This window comes from Grus americana, chromosome 16 (genome assembly GCF_028858705.1).
Source record: "Grus americana isolate bGruAme1 chromosome 16, bGruAme1.mat, whole genome shotgun sequence".
NCBI lineage: Eukaryota > Metazoa > Chordata > Aves > Gruiformes > Gruidae > Grus > Grus americana.
This window is the reverse complement of record NC_072867.1, coordinates 16,154,167-16,176,008: the sequence shown is the minus strand read 5'-3', so window position 1 is coordinate 16,176,008 and position 21,842 is coordinate 16,154,167. Positions and strand designations below refer to the sequence as shown.

General features: G+C 46.7%; 1 protein-coding gene across 3 annotated transcripts; it reads right to left on the bottom strand.

Moving 5' to 3' along the window:
• Positions 1-15: 15 nt before the first annotated feature.
• On the bottom strand, positions 16-21,295 carry MYO1H (myosin IH). 3 transcript variants are annotated; one of them, XR_008579502.1, is made up of 32 exons: positions 21,146-21,294; positions 20,251-20,366; positions 19,088-19,286; positions 18,493-18,573; positions 17,889-18,068; positions 16,694-16,792; positions 16,256-16,369; positions 15,792-15,863; positions 15,025-15,144; positions 14,605-14,672; positions 14,181-14,286; positions 13,956-14,036; positions 12,782-12,873; positions 11,256-11,350; positions 10,968-11,014; positions 10,645-10,725; positions 10,058-10,163; positions 9,669-9,786; positions 9,265-9,378; positions 8,235-8,311; positions 7,596-7,664; positions 6,890-6,974; positions 6,328-6,487; positions 5,400-5,483; positions 4,848-4,941; positions 4,251-4,306; positions 3,595-3,730; positions 2,988-3,055; positions 2,566-2,663; positions 1,473-1,572; positions 1,229-1,355; positions 16-819 (listed from the first exon to the last, which is right to left on the bottom strand). XR_008579502.1 is itself a non-coding variant. In XM_054844287.1 (31 exons), the coding sequence occupies exons 1-31, from the start codon at positions 21,269-21,271 to the stop codon at positions 796-798; spliced, it is 3,066 nt and encodes a 1,021-aa protein (XP_054700262.1). In that variant the 5' UTR covers positions 21,272-21,295; the 3' UTR covers positions 17-795. The 3 variants fall into 3 exon arrangements, 2 of the variants coding, with proteins under 2 accessions (XP_054700262.1, XP_054700261.1); XM_054844287.1 differs by lacking the exon at positions 1,229-1,355 and having other exon boundaries at positions 17-819; positions 21,146-21,295; XM_054844286.1 differs by lacking the exons at positions 16-819; positions 1,229-1,355; positions 1,473-1,572; positions 2,566-2,663; positions 2,988-3,055 and having other exon boundaries at positions 3,663-3,730; positions 6,300-6,487.
• Positions 21,296-21,842: the final 547 nt, after the last annotated feature.

Genomic DNA, 21,842 nt, shown 5'->3' with positions numbered 1-21,842 from the left:
TTGAAGCGTGCTGCCCTCATGGTCCATAGAGCCAGGAGGCACTTTCAGGAAGAAACACCAACCATCACCCTGCCCCTGCTGTTAGTTTTAAATCCTGGGGGCTGCAGAGGCCCAAGAGCCAGGAGGTAAAGGCAGCAAGCCCAGGATCCTCAGCGTGTAGCTTCAGCTTGGCCAAAGCAAGCTGGAGCCTCACAAGTTTGCCTCAACATGAGGGAGCAGTGTGAGCACTGCCTCAACATGAGCCGCAGCATCCCCAACTTCCACCCTCTCCCTGCGTACCTCAAGGAAACGGTGATGCCTACACCCCATCTCTCCATGTGCTGAACAACGAGCTGCTGGTGTTAACAGCTTTGCCAGTCTGCCTGAGAGAAAAGGGGTTTTCAGACCAGAGTTAACTTCATTGATCTGCATTTGATGCAGGGCTCCTGGCAAGTTGTGACCCAGAGTACAACTAGAGAAGCCTTTTGGCTTCTACCTTAATCCTTCCTGACTGGTCAGAGCTCTCAGCTCTTACTGAGTGCACAGCGATGGACAGTTTACGTTTGGTTTAAACCTTTCCCTGTGACAGCATGTAACAAGCCTCTATGCTCACTGGACTATTACAGCAACATAATGGAATTTATTTAGCTATAGTTGAATGGTTTCAAGCTATAAAAAAGAGCCTAAAAGATGCAAGCAAACTCTCAAATCACAGCAGCCCTATGGCATCAAAGATTCCAGAGGAGATGTGTGCTGGTCTGATCCTGCAGGCTCCTTTCTGTTCCTAACCAAGACAGGAACAGGAACTGTTTCCCATCAAGACTTTGCCTGGGTTGACACCTGGGATGAGAAAAGGAAGTTGTTAAGTACAAGTGTTCTGTCTGAACAGGTGGGTTTAGCACTGGTCCCTGCCGGACTGTGAGCAAGGGCAGAAGCAAAGCTCCCCTGTTTTCCATTGCTACGTATGGGGTCAGCATTCCCGTTCCCTTCCGCAGCAGTCAGATCCTTCCTTCCCAGATAACCCGCTTGGGTGACAAGAAACACTTTCCCTCTGTCCCCCAATGAATCTCAGAAATAAAACTTGGTTGAGGGAGGCAAGAAGAGGTGACAAACCTCGCCCATGTCCTCCTCCTGCAGGTGCACATTGGATTTGGGCTCAGGCTAAATTCCATAAGTGACCAAGCCAGCAGAGCACCTTGCTCCCTCTCCCCATGCTAGCTTGAGAGAGCAAGTAGCTGTGACAACTCACATGCAAGGTGCGTAGCTGCAACTCCCAGCACAGCGATGACCATCTAGTGTGCATTATGTGACGTAGCTCTAGCATGCATTATGTTATGTAGGTAGACAGTGACTGGGTAACTGTGTCATGCACCGCTCTGCAAGGAGGTATCAAATCCAAAGGGCCCTTGCTGGAACTTAGCTGTGCTCTACAGGGGTCGAGCATCAAAGGAGAAAGCACAAGTCGTATTCCCAGCGCTCAGGTGAGGCCTTACCACTGTTAGGTGTCCGGTTTTGGCTTTAAAGACCTGAGGCTCCTGCCCAACGGTGAACACCATTGTCCCTTCCTTCCCAGAGCCAATGCGAAACTGGAGACTGCAAATACAGACAGAATTACTCATTAGATGCTTTCCTTGCAATAGGCTTTACTCTAAGCTCCCTTTATTTCTGTTCCCTTGGCAAATCTCGTTAGATTAGAAGATCAGAGCCCTCCAGCTTAGGTAAATTTCCGAAACAATTGCATTATAGCACACAGCCCAGAAGGGTTTGATGAATGGAGCATGCCTGCCTGGTCCACGCATCTGAATTTTCCTGGTGCAATTAAGCACTAGAAGATAAGCAGATCTGACCTGGAGAAAACCACTGAACACACGGAATCTAATTACAATTGAAATGCAAAGGCCAGAGAGAAAAGCTGGAGCAGAAGTACAGGTTTCATATGCCTGTTTCAATTTATGCTGAGCTTTGAGAGACAGACTGCATCCACCTGCCATTAGCTCGGTGGCGTGACCGAGAAGGTTCCTGTGCTCAGCAATCACATCTCGGGGTGTTCAGAACCTCTTGGGGAGAGGAGTGTTTGTCCCGAGGTGACCCGCAGGCTCAGCCCAGCAGGCTTTCCTCAGGGCTGGTGCTAATGGGATCCGGTGTGAAACCACTGAACCCACAACCTCACGCCCAGGTCACATCAGCAGAAGCCTGGACAAAAAAGTGGTTTTAAAGTACAGTCACCTATAAACAAGTTTGGGTTTCAGGCAGATGGGTCGCAGGCAGCTCAGAGCAGAGCAGCAGACCTAGCAAGGTGCAGCCACAACCATCATGGAAGAAGCTTCATTAGCGTGGGGAAAAGGCTGCAGTGATTGTTAATATATTTTCTTGTTCCAGGGCATCCCAGCTTGTTTCCCCTGTGCCTACGAAAGGAAACCACGAGAACAACCGTGCTACTGCAACAGACCTGATCAGCTTAGGGCACTGTCTGCTGGGTGATGTCCGTAGTTTTGACTTAAGTAGTCCAGGCCTAGAAGTTTTTGAAGCAAGTTCTTCCATAAAACACAGCCTGCACAACACTACCCATCCAACCTCCTTCCTTACCTCCCCTGCACAACTTTAACGAGGTTTTGCTTATTGGCCAGCATGCAGAGTTTAGTGACGGTCTCAAAGATGTGCTCACACTGAAGTATCACATCTCCCTGGAAACAAAAAAAAAAAAAAAGAGGCATAAAGTCATCTAGCATTGCCCCAGCACGTAAGCCATGCTGCAGCGGGTTCGTTAAACATCCTTTCCAGGGGTTATTAAGGATTTATAGCAGCTTTGGGTCTTAAAAAAAAAAAAAAAAGAGACAGTGAAAGCTTTCATGGTGAGACAGCAAGAATGTAAAGGTCTAGCTGATCACAGAATCAGTAAACAGCAGTAACTGTGTAATCTGAGTATTTCATAGGAAAGTATTAGAGGTGTCAGCTACAAGACCTCGCTTTAACCGCAAGCTCACAGTAGCTACGTTCCAGTTTTCTACCTTCTGTTTGTTGTCCTCGGGAACATGAATGACTACAATCCCATCGCTCAGGTTACTGGTGGAAATACCTTCCAAAGAAATCCAAGAATTAGTGGAAAAACTACCAAAACCAGTTCCACACCACCATCATCACTTTTCCAGTTTTCAAAACGCCTTCTGAAGATCACTTTCCCGGTCATCATAACCCATTTCTGATGGTGGTTATCTAAACACAATGCATGAACTGTTTGCTCTATACCTTTCCATGCTACCTCTGTTTTGGTAAGGGAGAAAGTATAAATTCTACCCCTGGACTGTAGTTCAGGTGATGGCAGGATTAAAAATACCTATGAAACACAGTAGGAAGTGGTTGGGTTTTTTCCCCCCTCTGTTTCAGCAGGAAGTGATGTCCTCCTGCATTTAAGTATTTCAAAGAACTGTGTCCTCTTACTCATCATTTATACTTCAAGGAACTGCATGCTGACACACAGACCCTTATCCATCCCCCAGGAAAAACCATTCTCAGGTAGATCATTGCTTCAAATATCTTTGAAAGACCAAATTTCAGAAGTTCATCTTTCCCCCAGGGTGGCAGAAAGGGAAATCCCACGCTGACTTCCACCGTTACCTTTCAGAGTGGCGTAGTCTATTTTCTGCTTGATCTTGGCCATTTCCACCACGTATGCCGAGGACTGGGTCAGAACAAGTAGCCGGTCTCGTGCTTTGAACCCATTCCTGTCATATTTTATCACGGGGGTCACGTACTGAAAACAACGAGTCGGTCTCAGCGTTTCTCCCTGGCGCAGGGTGCTGCGCTGGGAGCGGTTCAGCAAGGAGCAGCAGATCCCAGCTCACAGCAGCCGCTGCCGACCTCTACTTATAGCGATCCGTTTTCTTTATACTCGGAAATTCAGATGGCAGAATCGTGCTTTGAGAAAAAAGACGGTTTACCTGTGCCCTCTATGCCATAGCCATGGGAAGTGCAGCGCACATGCCTGCACTGCTCCTGCCCATTACAGCCCAAGAAGGGTTAGTGATGCTTTTTAAGCTTTTATTAAAAGGAATCTTAAATAATTTCCGTCTAGGTGCATTTTGAGACCCGTCTCCAATTTAAAAGCAAGGAAATACTCGCTACACTGCTATTCACCAGTCTGCCTTGCACATCAGCGTGGCTGCAGGACAGCCTCGGGCATCGCGGGTCGCCTAGTCTGTGTGACCGACCAGCTCCAGGACTCCCATGAAGCTGGTTCGAGGGCTGCTGAGCCCCAGGTCTCCTCCCCTTACCTTGATCTTCTCACCGTGGATGAGCTGCAGTACTTTGGGGTTTATATCATTCTCTTCTGAGGAACAAACCAGAAAGATAAACCGAGTGTAGGCAACAGATGGCCACCACTCCCACCAGCAAAACACCGGAGAGCTGCGTTAATTGTCTTCATCCCGTTAGTCCCACGGGTACGCTCCCAAACTGAGGGCGTTCGCTTCCAGCTACTCCTAAACCCATCCCAGTGATCGCTCCTTCCCAGCAGCTCCAGTCCTTGGGACTCGATCCGCACCACAGCATCCCCGCACCCCCCAGCACAGCGAGGCGGGTCCAGATCCGCCCCAGCCCGTGGGGAGTTTTGCTGGGGTTTACAGCTGCCTGTCCCAGGAGGGATTGCAGGCACCCCCAGTCTGAGAGCAATGTTGGGCGCGTTAAGTTAATCCCTTTCGTGTCACCAGGCATGAGAGGGGAAGGGAACCCAAGTGGCAGGGCCCAAACACAGCAGGTGATGCTGCCTCCATCAGATGGGAACGTCCCTCAAACCGCCTGTTTTGTCAAACGGAATGTTCCTGAGCAGGGAGCGCGTGGCCGAGTCCTTCGGGGGTTTGCGGTGTACTCACTCAGCCGGGTGTCCACGAAAGGCTGGTTTATGCTCTGCAGGTAGCCCTCCTTCTTCCCTCTGAAGACAGCACTTGCTACCACTTTCTGCTGTAACTGTTTTGAGAAGGAACAGCCTTTACCCTCGGAGAGTTTCTCCATCAGTAACATCAGCAGATGTAACATAGACGTTGGTACTGCACATCATCATCCTTCTACTCGCGCGATATCTACCTGACCCGTGCTGCATTTCGTTTGACATCTTTAGGTTATTCCTGTATCACACCCAATAACGGGGTAGTAGGGACTAAAGAGTCCTACGCATTTTTTCTTATCGTCAGGATAGATCCATAAATAAGAGCAGCAGTTTTAACGCCGTAAGATTAAGACCCAGGTGTCGGCAGGAGCTCTGCACTGAACAACACCCGACTCCAGGCTGGGGAACATTTGCTCAGCAGAAGGAGCAGCGGTGCGGCAGCAGGTACAGCCTGCAGTTCAGGCAGTTCACAGAGCAGGTATCGCACGTTCACACCCTGTTTTAACTCGCGCATTTGCATGCCACATATTATAGTTACCTGCACTTTCCTCTCGGCAGTAACACCTCGGCAGTATTTCCTTACTAGGTTCCTCATGCAGATTTTCTGTAGCATCTCGGACGTCTACATTAAAGAAAAAAAGAAAAAAAAAGTGAAGTTGTGCAAACAACTCCTGCTGCAGCCCTAGCAAATACCTGCCTGGTGGGAGCTGGTTTTAACACCTAGTCACAGCCCACTGGAGCCCCCAGCCCGGAGCAGGGTTAACACCCAGCAGTAGCCGAAGGACACAGAGCACCAGGAGTCACTACCAGGGTTACTAAAAGCAGCAAACCCCATCCATCGCCCCCAGACGAGACTGCGGCACTGTGCACGTCCCATACCATTAGCATTGCTCTTCTCCTTGTCTTCCACCCAAGCTTTTAACTTGGAGCCCACCTCACCCACTGAGCACAGGCGTGATCTGCTCGTGTCCCCAGCCAGGCTACGGGCAGGATCTTGGGGGCCGGAACAAACGGCAGCAGCTGTTTCTAAACAGGAGTTCTGCTGGAAGCAATTCGTTTGTCCAGTTCACACGCTGAGGCTACCTGTCCTGCCAAAGCCCAGGCAGGACGAAAGGCTACAAGTCTGTCTGGGCTGCAAGTCTAAAACCTCGTGGGATTAATTTTGTCTTTAATAGGGTTCATGCGTTCACTTTTCCGTCAGTGCATCTTCCTTTCCATTCCTTAAAGGAAAGCACCAGACTCCCTCCTCCTTTCCCTTGGAAACTTAAACAGCAGCACCATTCCCTCCACTGCCATCCCCCCCAAATACAGAGGATCTTGGGGTCTTCCAAAGGCTCTGCCATCATGCCTGAACAAGGGACAAGCCAGCAGAAGACCGCTGCTCCTTCCCTACATGAAGCATGCACAGCCGTGACCACAGAACAGAAGCCATCTTCACCTCTCCCGAAGCCTGCAGTGACCCTCACCTCTTCCAGGATGGAAGGAGGTTGGAGCCAGCTCTTGTCCAAGACATTTTTTGGAATGTGGTCCCTGAGCTTCATCAAGTAGTTGTACTGCACAAGCTGCACAAATTCAGTGTTCTCTGGACAGAGGGGTTTCTTCCGATTGATGAAGCCATTTATGAATCTACAGAAAATACCGGAATCAGAACTTACATGTTATGTTCAGAAATCAGTGGAAACGAAAGGCAAGTCCCAGAAGAGGCATAACAGGCCAACAGATCATTGATGTTAGCTCAGGTACACTGTCACCTGTGCTACAGCAACAGACATCTTAAGCTTTATAATATTCTAAACATTAGCTTTTTCTTCCCCAAGTTTTGTTGGCCAAAATACAACGTTTTGGAGATAAAAAGGAAGATCAGCACTGCTACTGATGCAGTGTTCAGGAGCTGGGGTTAAGGGAGTGGAGAGAACATCCATGAAGAGAACAGAGAGGCTTGCAAAGGATTGCTCTGGAGATCCCTGTACCAATGTGAACTAGCAGAGCAACAGAAATCTGTGCAAGTCAGAGAATTCTGATAGTTACTTCCTGATTATCTGAACCGCCCACGTCCTCTTCTTGGCCTCCTTCCGTGCCAGTGCTCCTCGCCAACAAGCCTCCAGCTTGATAGCTGCAAGAATTAATCAGGTCCTTGTATCAGAGGCCCTGTGCCATACTACCCTTCAAATTCACATAGCAGAAGTTATAACTGGCTCTTTTGCAGCTTTTTTCATCAGCTGATCTTTAGAGTAAGAAGCTAGAACGTTTCCTTCTCCGTAATAACTAATCCGGCACTACCTGCACCATAGAGCTCAACATCAAGGCAGTGTTGTACCGTACACACCAAGCGCCTCATCTCAAACCTGGCCTTGGAGCCTGCAGCGGTATTTAGCAGCCTGTCCACCGTGATGAGAGGGTTTGTTTCCCTAGGAATTAACGAGCAATTCCCTCGGCACCCCAGAGCACCCCCACGTGCACAGCAGAGCGTGCTGTCGCTGCGCAGAGCTGCTCCCACAGCCGATGCCTGGCCGAGGCCAAGAGCAGCTCATGGTGCGAGGAGCTAAACAGAACTCAAGGGACCTCTGAATACTCTTCGTTCAGCTGTCACCTGCACCTCACCCCAACAGCCACAGCCCTGCAGGGAAGCTGCGAGTGCCATCTACAGCAACACGGATTTGTGACCTCCCAAAGCTGCATCTCCTGCTGGGAAGCATAGCCCTAAGAAGAGAGTCCTCAATTCCAGAGCCCATACCTGCTTCTCTCTTCTTCTTGTACTCTCTCTTTCCAAGGCATCCTTTGTATTTGGCCTGTAGCCTTGAAACTGGGGGAAAAAAAAAAAAACCAAACAAAAAAAAAACCAAAAACCAACCACAGAGATGTTGCTCATATCTACAGGATGAAAGTGTTCAGGAGCTGCGCTCCCAGCGATCAGACACCACATGCCAAGGCACAGGAGGGTCTGCACAATCACGAGGAACAGAGACACCAACAGGACCAAAAGCAGCTGCGTAGGTAAAGGCACCCACAGGCAGCCCCACGCTTTTCTGCATTTCAAGTGGGTAAAACAGGTAACACTAGGATGAGAGGTGGCATCCCAGTCCCAGGGGAACAGTACTTAGTGCATCTAGGCACGGATCAACAGTTACCAGTGGGACCGAGGAGCTCTAAAGGAGATCTGTATCTACAACTCAAGCAATACAGCCAGTAATTTCTCCCCACCCTGGAAAAAGGTTACTAATTCTTCCTTGGCCTCTCCCGAGCTCCACAGACCAGGGGTCTCAGCTCTCACCGCGGTGCATCTACTGCATGAACCTGGAGCCCAGAAACACGGTTCACCCAGGCTCTGCTTCTTACTTAGTCTATATATAGATGAAGGGAACTGGAACCATACCTAACAGGTGCTTTCTGAATTCAAATGCATCTTCGGTAGCAAACAGAGTCTTTGGGAACCGAATGAATATTTTGGTTCTGAAAAAAAGAGACCATGAACAGCTTATTCACAGTGAGCCATCGTTTCAGCTGCCCTAACCAGGCTCAGAGTCCTCCAACTAGCTGTGACACTAAACAAGTTACATCTCCTTCCATAACCCCTCTTCATTTGTCTAGCTGGCACATGCTGAAATGGTGCAGAGGGCAGGAAGCAAACCAGTTACTGCAGAGGGTCCCAGCTGCCCTGGAAGGCGCAGCATGGAGACCATTACATGACTTGTAATTCTGAACGCTGCGATCCCCACAGTCTTCCCAGGAGCTGTGGAGCTCAGGATAAGCAGCTGAAACCCAGTATGATCAAGTTTCCTTGTCTTAGGTACTACCCTGGACATTAATGCATGGATTCTGATAGCCACAGGTTGAAGGTAACGTTAGAGAGCCCTGCCTTGCCCCATGCCTTGTCTTCAGCAGGGAGGACAAGGTGGTGGTTCAGGAGCGGTTGCAAGAGGCAGTTAAGAAAAGAACCCAAGCTTGAGACAGGCAAGGTGCCTCTGGCTGCCCAAGCACACAGGGGGACCTGGAGCTGAAGCAAGGCAGCCCATCTCCCCTAACCCAGAGACAGAAGAAACTCAGCTGGATTCAACCTTCCATTGAAGCAGGAAGGTAAAAATAAAGAAGAAATTTATGCATTTGGGCTTTTTATCTGTCTCCTTGCTCCTGATCATTGTATGCCTTTAGGGTGAGGTTACTTTGCCCTGTTTTAGAGAAGTCACTAATCAGAAGCCATCAGGTTTGCAGACCCAGGCAGGTCAACCCAGTTCACACAGTCAAGCAAGAGCCAAGGTAGAGGGATCTGTTCACAGCATTGCATCCTGCAGCTCTCTGGGAAGGGCCACGTGGTGGCTTACAGCCACAGACAGGACAGAGGATCAAATATGGCAAGCACCATGCAGCTGAGCAGCAGAGATCACAGCCAGAGAAAGGAAACCTACCTTCCTAATTTGTATTCCTCAGGCTTGTAACCAATATGCTTGATGAGCCTCTCCACACCCTCAGCTGCTGGCCCATGCCAATGTGGCCAGGTAGCTGGACACAGAGATTTATACCTGAAACATCAGCAAGACATCAACACAAATGACTTGATGTTTGAGGAACCCCTTCCTGAAGCTCTCCTCCCCCAAATTCCTATTGCTTTATTCATGGCAGGAGACGCCAAAGCAGATCAAAAGGGATATGGACAAAGGACACGTACAAAGGTTATCTTTGATGCAGAAGAGTGTCTGCTGACACCTCTGCATCTCCTATCACTGGGACTTGACATTTAAACAAACCTTGTCCTGAAGCCCTCGTGGGAGGGCAGGTAAACCTGCCTGGAGGGCAAAACAGTTCCTCTTACCTTTGCAAGAAGAGTTCATACTTCCGCCGATACGCGAAGCCAGCTCGTCTCACCCGCAAGTGCTCCATCAGACCCAGGTACTTCACCTGATGTCGGATCAGATAATCATCAAACTTCCCTGTAGTAAGAACACACATTCCCTGGTAAACACTGTCTGTGGAACCTCACTCGCTTGTCCGTGTACTGGGACAAATAAGGAAGGAATCAAACCCACATTTACCCAAGGTGAGGACTCTGCTGCTAGCTTAACTAAGATTTTTTTTATATATATATATAGATGTAGATGTATACACACACCCCCCCCATACATATATGCTGTACCTAGCTACAAGCTAGTCTCCTTCACTTCATTCCTTTATCTCAACCATGTTGTCAGTCCAACGCCTTACCAGGCTCCTTATTCTCATTTGGTTTAATGCATCGGACGTAAGAAGGCTCCTTGGACATCAGGATTTCTATAAGACTTGTCAGACTGTTTTTGAACTGGGTTGCAACCTAAGATGACATTGAAAGAACTTTCTCAGCTTTGGAACTCAAGCACTGCAGTAAGTGAAATCAACTCGTCCCCTGCACCCGTTTTAAAATGGCAAATAAAAGGCTGACACACGCATTAGTACCACAAAGCTTTTGAAACAGAGTCAATCATAAGTTATCCCGACGGAGTGCTTAGCTGGAATATTTGAACTCCTGCCATACAGCTGGACACGCAAGGTAGCCCTCCAGAAACTAACCACTGCTGGCTGCTAGGCAGAGGGCTCGTTTTAGAAGGATGCATTAATAACAACATAAAGGTATGTCACATCGCTTGCTGCTGTCTCAGCACATCACTGTTCAACTACCAAGAAGCTAGCAGGGGTGTAACACCAGGAAAAAAAAAAAATCCACTGAATTCAGGACTAAGGACTGTATGAGTGGTTAAATCAAGACTTGGGAAGTTGAGTTTATGTTCAAAGTTAAGACTCAAGATGAAACTCACAGTCTCTGGTCTCCTCCTGTTGTCCAGCTCTGACAGTAAAAAGCAGTCTCTGATGATGCCGTTTTTAGAGTTGCAGAGCACCTGGAACAGGACAAGCGCAAAGCTGCCTTTTTCAGCAGGGGTGCTACTCCTACCGCAATGCTGCTAAACCTGAGCGGCGCAGCCAGAAGAACACGCATGCAAGTGCCTACAGAACACTGCTAAGTAGAAATATATGTTCTTTTTTGCTACAGAGATTAAGTAAATCTTCTGCAAAACATTTCCGCTTTGAGCAAGGTAACGTAAGAGAACTTAAGAGAACAGCATCCTGTTTTTTTTCTTACCTCTTTCAGGTTTCTGTACAGGAGATCATTATTCTTTTCCAGAAATCCTGAAGAAAAACACAAAAAAAAAAGGAAAAGGTTTAATTCTCTTTGGAGGCTACACACTTTAACACAAAATCTGGAAAGGTATATCCTCAAAATTCACACTGCAGTCACATTTAAGACTTCCAAGCAACAGTACTTGCAGAGGGCAGATATTTTGTAATTCATCTTCACATCAAGTTATCATCTACCCCATTGGCTTAGAAGCCCAGGCAACTTCTAGGCTGGCACTTTGTTCACACTCACCAACAGCACAGTAAGTGACTTCTCCTGCATAGTGAAGGAGGCGGAAATCCACCCAGTCAATGGATTTCCGTGTTTTCTGGTCTGCGAGCTTGCGACTGCAGGGGAAAAAAGAATTACCAAGAGAAAAAGCAGCAAATAGGCTTCCTCAGTTTGTAGAAAGCCACCTGCGCAAAAAGCAGCTGTAGGAGAGCTGGGAGTCTATTTAATGTCTGCTCTATCAACATGACTATACAGTTATGGCCCACGAACAGGTTTATCATCTATCCATCCATTCTGATCGGCAAAATTCAGTCCTGCAGAATAGGAGTCAGCTACCAAAAACTCCTCAAAATAAAATATCTGTGACCTACCCATTGCCATTTGGATGGCCACCCTTTCCAGAAGTATTAAGATTTCTCCCTATAACATTAATTTAAATACATTCTCATTGCCTACATGAGAAAAAGATGAGCAGTTTCTTCAATTTCAAAGTGAAACCCACAGGGGAAGGATTGTTTGAGATATTTTGCCCTAGAACAAGAACCCAAATACAAAGGAGGAATCAAAATTTTCAAGAATAGCAGGAAAATATTAGAAAGCAAGGAATTCTGGAGCAGGAAATAAAAAAAGAGGAAAAGAAAAGAAAAAAGAGCAACTTAACAGTTTAACTTTCAGCTTTATAAGCAGTCACTAACAGCAGAGTTGTGTGTCACAACAGCACATTAGTACATCAAAGCTTCCTTCCAAGAGTATTGCCAAGCACAGATCCCATTTAAGTAGATCCAGCACTTCTATTTCAAGCCTTTAGTCAGGCAGAACAGTAGTAAGGCACATTGTGGTGACAAGGAAGTTGGCTATGAATTTTCCACTTGGCTGCGATGAACTTCAGAGTCACGCTGCTGAATTGTCACCGTTTCTACATCTCTGAATTGATGACTTGTCAAAGCCCTTCAGTAGGCTTCTGCTGGGAGCTGCCAGAACAGCCCAGCGCCAACACGTTCATCTGCTGCCAAAACTGAATCCAAAAATACCACAAACTGAGTATTAACCAAAATGCCGCTATCTGGGAGATCTGAGCAGGAGCATGTTTCTTCCCTCTTTTTATCTAAAGCTCACACATATACAGATGGACTCTCGAAAAATATTTATGGACCCTTCAGAGCCTGGGGCATCAGGCTGCTCTTCACAATATCTTCAGCCTTCCCTGGAGTCGGGGGGGGGGGGACACAAAGCCATCTAACCTTCATGGGCCAAAAATCACGGGCCAAAGCCATCTAATCTTTGTAGGATCAGTCCCTAATTGTAGCGTTGAATGAAATCAGTCTCAAAGATCAGCATCACACCAGTAAAGAGACAGGAATCCCCACCACCACTTCCCCAACGCCCCAGGTCATATTCTACCCATGTAGCTAACTACAACGTTAGACAGTGGAGGGGGTGATTGCTTTATACTGAAGAAAATCCAAATTGTTCCCTCCCCAAAACTGTTATGGGCAAGAGATGGGAAGAGTTTCCTCTGTGACAGGATACAGAGCGTAAATGCATACGTCACGAAGTGGGCGTGATCTCCTACTTTCTCTTCCAGCTTTTCCAAGAAGCTCAAATCAGTTGCTTCGCCAGGTCGTAAGCATTCTTCATCCTGGAACAGGAGGCACCAGATCACACGCTGCTCTGAACAGACTTCTCCCTCATCGCTAATATTTAGTGCGATGTTGTTACGCAAAACCACCAAAGAGCTTGGCTGCAATTTGAGATAATTCTGTTTTATACAATCGATTTCTTAGTTAAATTTAGAGCTTTAGCTTGTCTGTTTTCAGTAGAACTGCCAAGATAAATCAAGTTAAGCCATATCTACCTTCTTCTTCCAGGTTTGGCAATACCCTGCCTCATCCTTTATTATTTGTAGTCCATTTAAACAAAAACAGTGAGAAAGATGACATCATTAGACACCAAAATCCAGAAGGACCTGAAGAACTCTGGGTCTGGATGAATCACAGAGTTGGAGGGGGGGAAAATAAGCTTACAGAATACTCTTTTCTACCCCAAGAAACACAACTCCTGCTCCCCTAATTGTACTATGTGTAGAAAAGCCCTGCTTAAAAGATCAATCCATTGCAATGCGATGCCAATGCTGGGCTTCAGCAGCACCTTTTTTTTTAGGGCAGTAACAACTAAAGGGCAAGGAAACAAGGAGGAGACCAGCACCTCAGGAGGAACTAGGCAGCTCTCAGGTTTCTCTCCTAGCTGAACCCTTCTGAAGCATCAGACATCAAGGCTAGCCGGTCGTGTCAGCAGATAGATGGGATGAGTTGTGCTCTTCCACCTTTACGAGAGCCTGGATGCCTGGCTTCAGGTGGCTATGGAGAAGCACTCCTGTGTTCTGCAGTCTTCCTAACGGTACTCGGAAGGAGCCTGGGTCCCATCCCTGTTGCTGCAGCTAGGTCACCGTGCACACCTTCCTTCCATGTCTCAATGTCTCCAGGCAAAGAGTGGAGACAATGGCCCAGGTCTGCCTTCTCAAGCACTAGAAACAGCCTTTAAAACAACTCTACCAAGCAGATCCTCTACCTTAATCTTCTGGGTCTTTGCTTACAAGGTCTATTTGTCTACATTCTGAATAATGCAGACCCATCACAAAATTAAGGGAAAAAATACAATTATGGACCATTACAGTAGGATACAGACAGGCATTTTAAATTAAGTAGCACAAACTGTTTTTACCAGAATGGAGATTATTCCTTTATGCTTCTGCTCAACCAGGTCACAGATGATCTTGTTATTAAAATATGGAATTGGTTCCCACTAGAAATAAGAGGGGAAAAAAAAGAAAGAAAAGTTTTAGAGGGACATCTTTTCCTTGCAATTTTTAAGTTCTTCACTGATGACCAAAAGCATTCAGTGTAATGGCTGTTCAAAATAATAAAAGGAGGGGGAAAAATAAATTACCTCTATTCCTTCCAGTTCATACTCCTCCTGCTCTGCTTTCAAGGTCATCTCAATCAGCAGCTGCTGGAGCTTCTCATTGCAGTAATTAATGCAGAACTGCTCAAAGCTTTGGAGTAGTTAAGTGAGCATTATTTTTTATTCATTTCATGGACAGTTTTACTTCTCCCATCACTACCTACTGTGTTCCAGCCAAACAGCCCAAGTCCATACATTCCTCCCACGCCCTTGTACCAAAGGCTCAAACCCAAGCAAGCAGTCCGAACTAAAGCTTTCACCAGGGGTTCAGCCAACCCGGCGCACTCAGCAGTCACCTCCAGCTTGCCTTGCTGGACCAAGAGGATGTTCAAGAAGCCACGTAGGACTTCAGCACATGCCTCCACCAGCACGATGCCAGATTACCCCATGCCTCAGGAACTGCTGTTACCTGTTCGTGTCCAGCACTTCGAAACCATAGATATCCAGCAGGCCGATAACTGTTTTCCGAGTTGAATCCTGTTAAAGACACCATTGCTCTGTAACTGCTGCATCTGATGCTTCTTCCCTGCACATTCCATGTTGTTTCCCTTGCCTAAATTTTAAACTTTCTCTTTGAGAGCTTTGCATCCCACACCAATGGAGTAGCTGCTTTAAAACGAGTGATGAACTGCTAAAAGTGTTTAACATACCACCTTCCACACCCAACTACACAGTTTTCCAGCTCGGTGCTGGAATTGATGCCCCTACATCAGTTATCAAGCATGCAAGGTGTTCGGTGAAGAGTGCTGTAGGGCCTCGCTGGAGAGACTCTGCTCAGCATGTTAGGAGCACTCGGTGTCTCTAGGAGGACACTCAACAAGAAACCAACCTTGTTGGCTAGAGAGCCATTAATTTTGTTGACTAGCCAAGTGAAAGTTCGTCCGTAAATCGCCTTTGCTACTGCATCCCGAGCATAGAATGCCAGATCCACATTCAATGGGCTTAGGACCTAAAAATAAAGATAAACCAGAGACAATAAATACTGCAGATGATCAGAGCAAACTCCTGCAAAGCCAGTTCACACCTGTGGCTTGGGGAACCAGCCGAGTTGTTGTATACAAGTGCTCAGCCTGAGCTGTAGCTGCCTACAGCTTTATTTACCATCAGCGTCACTTTAGTCTGGTGTATCGCCGCAAGCCAGCAAGACTGCGATACTATGTTTTGGAGAGTGCCGAGACAAGTGGGGAAGTAATCTGACTTCCTTTTAGTTTTATTTTATTAAACTTGGTACAAAATGCTCAAAGAACAGTTTTTACCAGTGCTTTTCTCTGGTTACGCAGCCCAGTTTCCCGGGAAGCACTCCAGGGAGTGCACAACAGGAAATTCTTTGGCTCAAGTAACACAGAGCTGCCTACAGGTCCCTGGTCCTAGCTTTTTAACAGTTACTACCTTGTTCAGCAGCAAAACTCTAATACTAGGAATATGTTTTAGTTTAACATCCCATGCTAGAAGAGGAAGGTGATACAGAGGAGACGACAGGCAGAGTGATCTGTTTTTACGGTAACACTGCTAAGAACGGAGCTCCTCATCTGCTGCCACCACCACTAGAGCTGGGTGGCTCCCAGGTGCCTGGGCTTACGCAGGACTGCTCGATACCTCTTCGGATCTGGCTTCGATCTTCCGATGGGTGAGAGCTTCCTGCAGAATGGACAAGTGCGCACCCAGTAGCTGTGGAGAAAGAAATACTTACACTCAGAGCACGGCCAAGAAGAGAGCGCTTCAATAAGCGGCATTGGGTGATCTGTAGGGCGTAACCCCCCAGTCCATTCCCGTTCATTTCAGTGATGCCAGCCTTGGTAGATCTCTGGTATACTCATCTTTGAGCAACAATAAGCAAGGAAGTTTCAGAGAGATGCTGACACTCATCCAAGCATGCTGTCACTCAGCTACGGAAAAAAGGAGCCCTGCAATTCAAGGTAAGTTATAGCAAGAGCTGGGTATTTATTTATATAGCAATCTTTCTGCTTTTGGGAACAGATTTTTTTTGTTCTTAAGAGGAAAACAGAAGGTTTTCTTCATAACACTTGTAATAGTGTCACTATCTGGGAAGAGCGAGATACCTTTGAAATCCATTTGATCTGCGTGCCATCACGAATGATGGCATGTCCATTGCTATCTTCTTCAAACTGAATGTTCCCGAGGTGCAGGACACTAGCAACAATTCCAAAGAGATGCTAAAAACAAGAGATATACCGTTAGAAAATGGGTTCCCACAGCTCCATGGGACAATACTATTCTTTCCTACGCATGCTAATAAACCGAGTATTGGCTAGGCGGAAGGAGGAGAGTCAGAAACCTGCCTTGGGGAGATCCTCCCACCAGCTGTACAAAGTGATGGACCTCTTCACCCACTCACTCCCTTATTCCCCCCAAAATGATGTCCTATTCCATCCTTAACACCTCTCCCAAGCAAGACTGCTTCCATGGCTTTTAAGGAAAGACAGCAGCGCGCTCCTTAAACTCCCTTTGGTGGGCCCAGTCCCTTTTCACATGCGTACCTCTATATCTTTTTCGGTAAAGTCAATGATAGAAAAAGCTTTGCGGACTATTTTCCAGTCATTCTTGTCATTAATAGAAAACACTTTGGCACATCGACCCTATACAGTAAAAGAAAGGTGAATTAGCACAAGTCATTGGCCAAGCAATTTTATTATCAGCAACAAACATAGCATACCACTGGGCATACTAGTTCCATTTCCAGTTTCCTCAGCCCGGATAGATGCAGTCTGCAACTAGGTAGGAAGTTTATTTCACTCCTGCTAATCCTGCAAGTGGCTCATTTGATCAGATCTTTCAGCTTAGACTTAAAACTTCAGATAACTTAAAGCATTGAGCTTGGACAGTGATTACCATAAAACGGCTAAGTGTTGTGAAGAGCTTGAGCTTACAGCCATGTTCCATTTTTATGGTAATATCATCTTCTGCCCAAGTAGCCTTCACTACCAAGGAAAAAAGGAAGCTGAGAGCACTACCACGAAGCAAGCTGTATACTGCGCAACCATACCTATTAAGCTCTATAATGAGGTCCACAAATCCCGAGAAACTCATTTTATACCAGGCTCTGACACAGGAGCCTTGGAAGAGATGCCTTTATACAAAGCGTAACTTGCAAGCAGATAGTACTCTGCTGTTGAGTAGCTCAGACCACTCTTGTCAGTGAATCAAGAAGGGTCTTGACCATCCTGGGGGGACCTAAGGTCATCAAATGGTTTGGTGACATTTGCTTAAAGGTATTTATGTTCTCACAGCAGCAGCACAGATGGCAGCGTTAAGCCATTCTGCACACACAGAACATGGGGAATTCACCAGGATTCTAAGGGTGTCAGTGACTTTTTAAAAACTCTGATGACTTTGCTGTCACTCGGTCACGTTGCGAAAAAGCTTGTTTCTGCCCCCACAACTCTTATCGGCTGATCCAATAAGAGATATTATCCCTTATAAGCCACTTATCACATGCATCCTTAGGCCACAGCTAGAACAATTCCTGCTACAAAAGCACCCAGGGTCGAACAGGGTACGACAGCCTCAGGGCAAATACATTCGCAACCAACCTGCCTGCGAGTTTCACTCTAACGTGACACGCGGCGGGTTCTCGTAGCAGCCCAGCAGCGTCCTTAGTATGCGAGGAAAGCTGCATGTGCAATCCCTGCAATTCCAGATGTGAGATACAGAGAGGGACAAGCTCTCACCGACCTGGATGAGATAGGCGTACTTCTGGGGGTTGCGCTCCAGCCCAAGCCAGCATAGAAGATCCTTGTCTCCACCCTCTAATAACTGGTAGAAAATATGGAAATTCCTTTCTCCGTGGTTCTGGTGGACAACTCTGGATTTCTCAATGAGGTAACTGAGGATGTGCCCTCCGACTGGAGCCCCCTGGCAGAACAAAGCAGTCAGATCAACGCCAAAAGGTGTAACTAACACCACTGTGACGGCTGTTTCTTCACACCTACGAACGAGGAGCAGCGTCAGGAGAAGTGTGTTTCTGCTGTTATTTATCTGCCATCTTTCGTTTGAGGGTTAGTATCCAACAACAGCACAGGTTGCTGTCCTTCTAGTGCGACTTGTGCTTTACAACAATCTCTATTAGCTTTCCACGGAGCGCTGGCAGCACCACCAGCAGTGTAGGAAGCTTTCAGGATGTATAACTAGTCACCTCACTTGCAAAATGCAAGGCCTGTAAAAATAGGGTCAGAAATCTGCAGTGTAAGTCTTAATAAATCCTGTGCTGCCTGGTCAGTGTCCAAGAGGTTCACTGACACAGCTCGTGTTAATAGCAGTCCATTAAGTTTGTTCTCACCTTAAAATCAAACTGGATATCCATGTATTTCCCAAATCTACTTGAGTTGTCATTACGCAGAGTTTTTGCATTTCCAAAAGCCTATGGATAAACAGATAAAGTCACTTCTCATCTTACTGAGAGCCTGATGCCCACGATAGGACAAAGTTCCAGTAACAAAGATTTGCTGCATCAGCTGAGTCCTCCTCCTGAATTTAGTGGGATTAAAGAAATACAAACTAATGTATTTCCCTAGCTTTAATGTGGAATTCAGCTAAACAAGGTATCGCTCTGATATGACTTATAACTGAAGCCACAAGGAACCATTGTATGGTGTACGGTTTCTTTGTACTCCTAGGTTTCATCTATCCTCTACTATAAAACCCAAGGTTAAATTCCTAAACATTAATGATATTAAATCCCAAGCATTCTTTCAGAGGTTGTGCTGCCAAGAGGCTGAACGTACATTATGATTTATGTTATGTACGCAGGTGCAAAACCATGTAAAGCAGGAGGCCATTCCTGGGTGCAGGTGTGTAAACTTGCATGAACATCTCACGCAGCAAAGCCATCAACCCCAACTCTTCTCCATTTTGTACTTTTATTTAGTTTTTACCTCGAGAACAGGATTGGAAAGTAGCAGACGATCACGGACGATCTGCAGCTGCTCCGTAGTTGGACAGGTTACTGCGTAATACTGCAAGATCTTCTTGGATGCTTCTGTCTTCCCAGCTCCGCTCTCGCCAGAGATGAGGATGAAATGGTTGTTGTACTCGCTGCACATCACCCGGTAGGCGTTGTCAGCTATGGCATATCTGAACAAGGATCACAAGAAGTATTCGGAGGAGAAGCATCTGTTAGAAATGGCAATGGGAGGCAGAGCATCACAGGGTTTTCAGAAGCACTTACTCCTCGTCTAACATTAGGAGTATTGGACATGACGGGAAAGCAGAGCTCAGACACAAGTCTGACTCAAGGTCATATAGTAAAAACCCAGTCTGTATTTGAGGGACAGAGAGGGCTTGTTCCTTTTTCCCCTGTTGCTGTAGGGCTTAACACAGGCTGCACGTATTCCTGGTGAATACAGTTTATACACAGCAGGGACTCCCTCCTCCAAAGCAGAGGGGTCAGTTTGCATTCCAGTAAAGGGAAGATCTCGACTTCTACTGATAGAGACAGATACAAAGATAACCAACAGTGGAGCTTTCATCAATATGCCACTTAAGGAAGGAGAAGTAAAAAGAAAAAAATAAAAACCTGCTTGGCAAACCACCCAACAACTTCCAGCCATCAAAAAAATTCCAGCTCAGAGTTCAGAAGCTGAGGTTTCTTCCTCTCCTGAGAAGCCCAAGCACGAGCACTGTGCTAGTCCTGTGGTTGCCCACACTGACACGGGGCCTCAGAGGACAAGGCAAGGTGACCAGAATGTTTTGGACAACTGAAGGAAGAGACGTTGAGTTGCACGTGGACAGAGCCAGGCAGCAGCCTGTTTAGACCATGGTTAACAAGGAGACACTGAGCACTAGTCTGGACAGTTATCTTCAAGATAACTCTTCTACAGTTTCCCCAACATCACTTCTGCAATCCTTTTGTTCCCCTTTTACTCTCACATCAGCTAGAAGACAGACAAATAGCTCCTTACCTACAGGAAGACAGATAGGAACAGCAGCGTTCCCCAGCCCTAGCGACTGTGGACATGCATCCTTGTTGCTAGTGCACAGCGTTACAGAGAAAACCCCATTTATTGATATGAACTGACATCCTAAGGGATCTACTTACAGATGTGGTGGCAGTTCAAAAAAGTTTACCCCTCGATAAAGCTGCATCTGTGTCACTGTGTAGATATCCAGCTCTTTGTAAGGGTTGACAGATACAAGAAGAGTACCAATGTAGGTCTGCGGGGAGAAAGAATGCATACGGGTGGGAAAGCTGTGCCATCACTAGAACGATGGCTCCCAAAAGAGAAGTCAAGTTCATCAGGACATGGTGTAAGAACAATGGAAAGAGATGGCACAGAACTTGTTATGAGAGAAGGAAAGGAAAAAACAAAACAAAAAACAAGCAAAAAAAAAAATCACAAAAACCCCCTCCACAGGTTTCACTATTTCAAAGCCAACACCAAGCTATGATTTACAAAACAATATTTGTATACCATTTTCAGCACAAAATGCCCTGTTCTACCTTCTTTTAAATTATTTCCATTAGCGTTTTACAAACATCAGTCCTCACTTGACAAAGCACGTGGTGCCACTGCTGTGAGCCAACGTATAGCCTCGGGGCTGCTGAAAAAACAGAGGTGGCCATGAAGCCGCCTTAGTTTGCTCTGTGAAGTACTCGGCACTTCTCAGACAAGCCAGGTAACACGTTCAGTGCTGCCTCACCTCCAGAGGCAGTCTTTCACTTTCCCATTCCCTTACTATTTACTGCAGATCGTTTGAAACTTTGTAAGGCAACTCAGAGCAAGCCGAGAGTATGATTTTCATTAGCTGAAACAGACAAACTACTACTGGGAGATCACTCTGCTGGGTACTAACAACACCTAGCAGGGTTTATTGTTAGATACACAGACACGTACACACAGCTCTCCTTCCTAGAACTGAGCGGCAAGGCCACCCTTAGAGACATTTCACCTGCCACGGGCTACACGACTCCACGTGATGAATCCAGCACTTACATAGATGAGGTTCTCCTGGTATCGCTTGCGGAGGTTGTTCAGGAAAGCAGTCTCACTGGTGTGGGAGTCCAGAAGCACGAAGTCCTGCACCCCGACTCTGTCGCGGGCTATCAGAGCCCCTTCCATGTTTGCATCGGTGTTATCTTCCACTTCTTTCTACAACACAAAGGTTGCAGGGTACAGAATTAGGAGAGCGCAGACAGGGACCCCAAGGGTCAGCTAAGTCCCTCCCCATAGCCCAGGGCCAAGTCAACCTTGCACGAGTAATGCCATGAGATTATTATCCACGCTGTTATTAACACCTTCCCCAAAGAAGGCGATTCCATACCACGCAAGTTCGCACTCCAACTTCTTTACAGTCAAGATGCCCGTGACTCCTAGTGAGATCAGAGAGGAAGACCAGCGTTTCCACTAACGTACTAGTTGTTTGAGACAAACCTAGCTCCAAAGATGCCGTTACGATCTAGGACGCTCCATTAACTCAGTCTAGACAAAGCAGTAGCAAGCACAAAGTCAGAAGTTTATGGTGGAAGATACCAGACAAACTGTTAGTCTTTACGCCACCTGCAACTACGTTATACAGATATAGCTACAAAAACAGAGAATGTCCGGAAAAGCCTGCATTGGACTTGACCTTTAGGGAAAAAAAAAAAAAAAAAAAAGATTAATCCTACAGTACAACTCTGCACAAGATTGC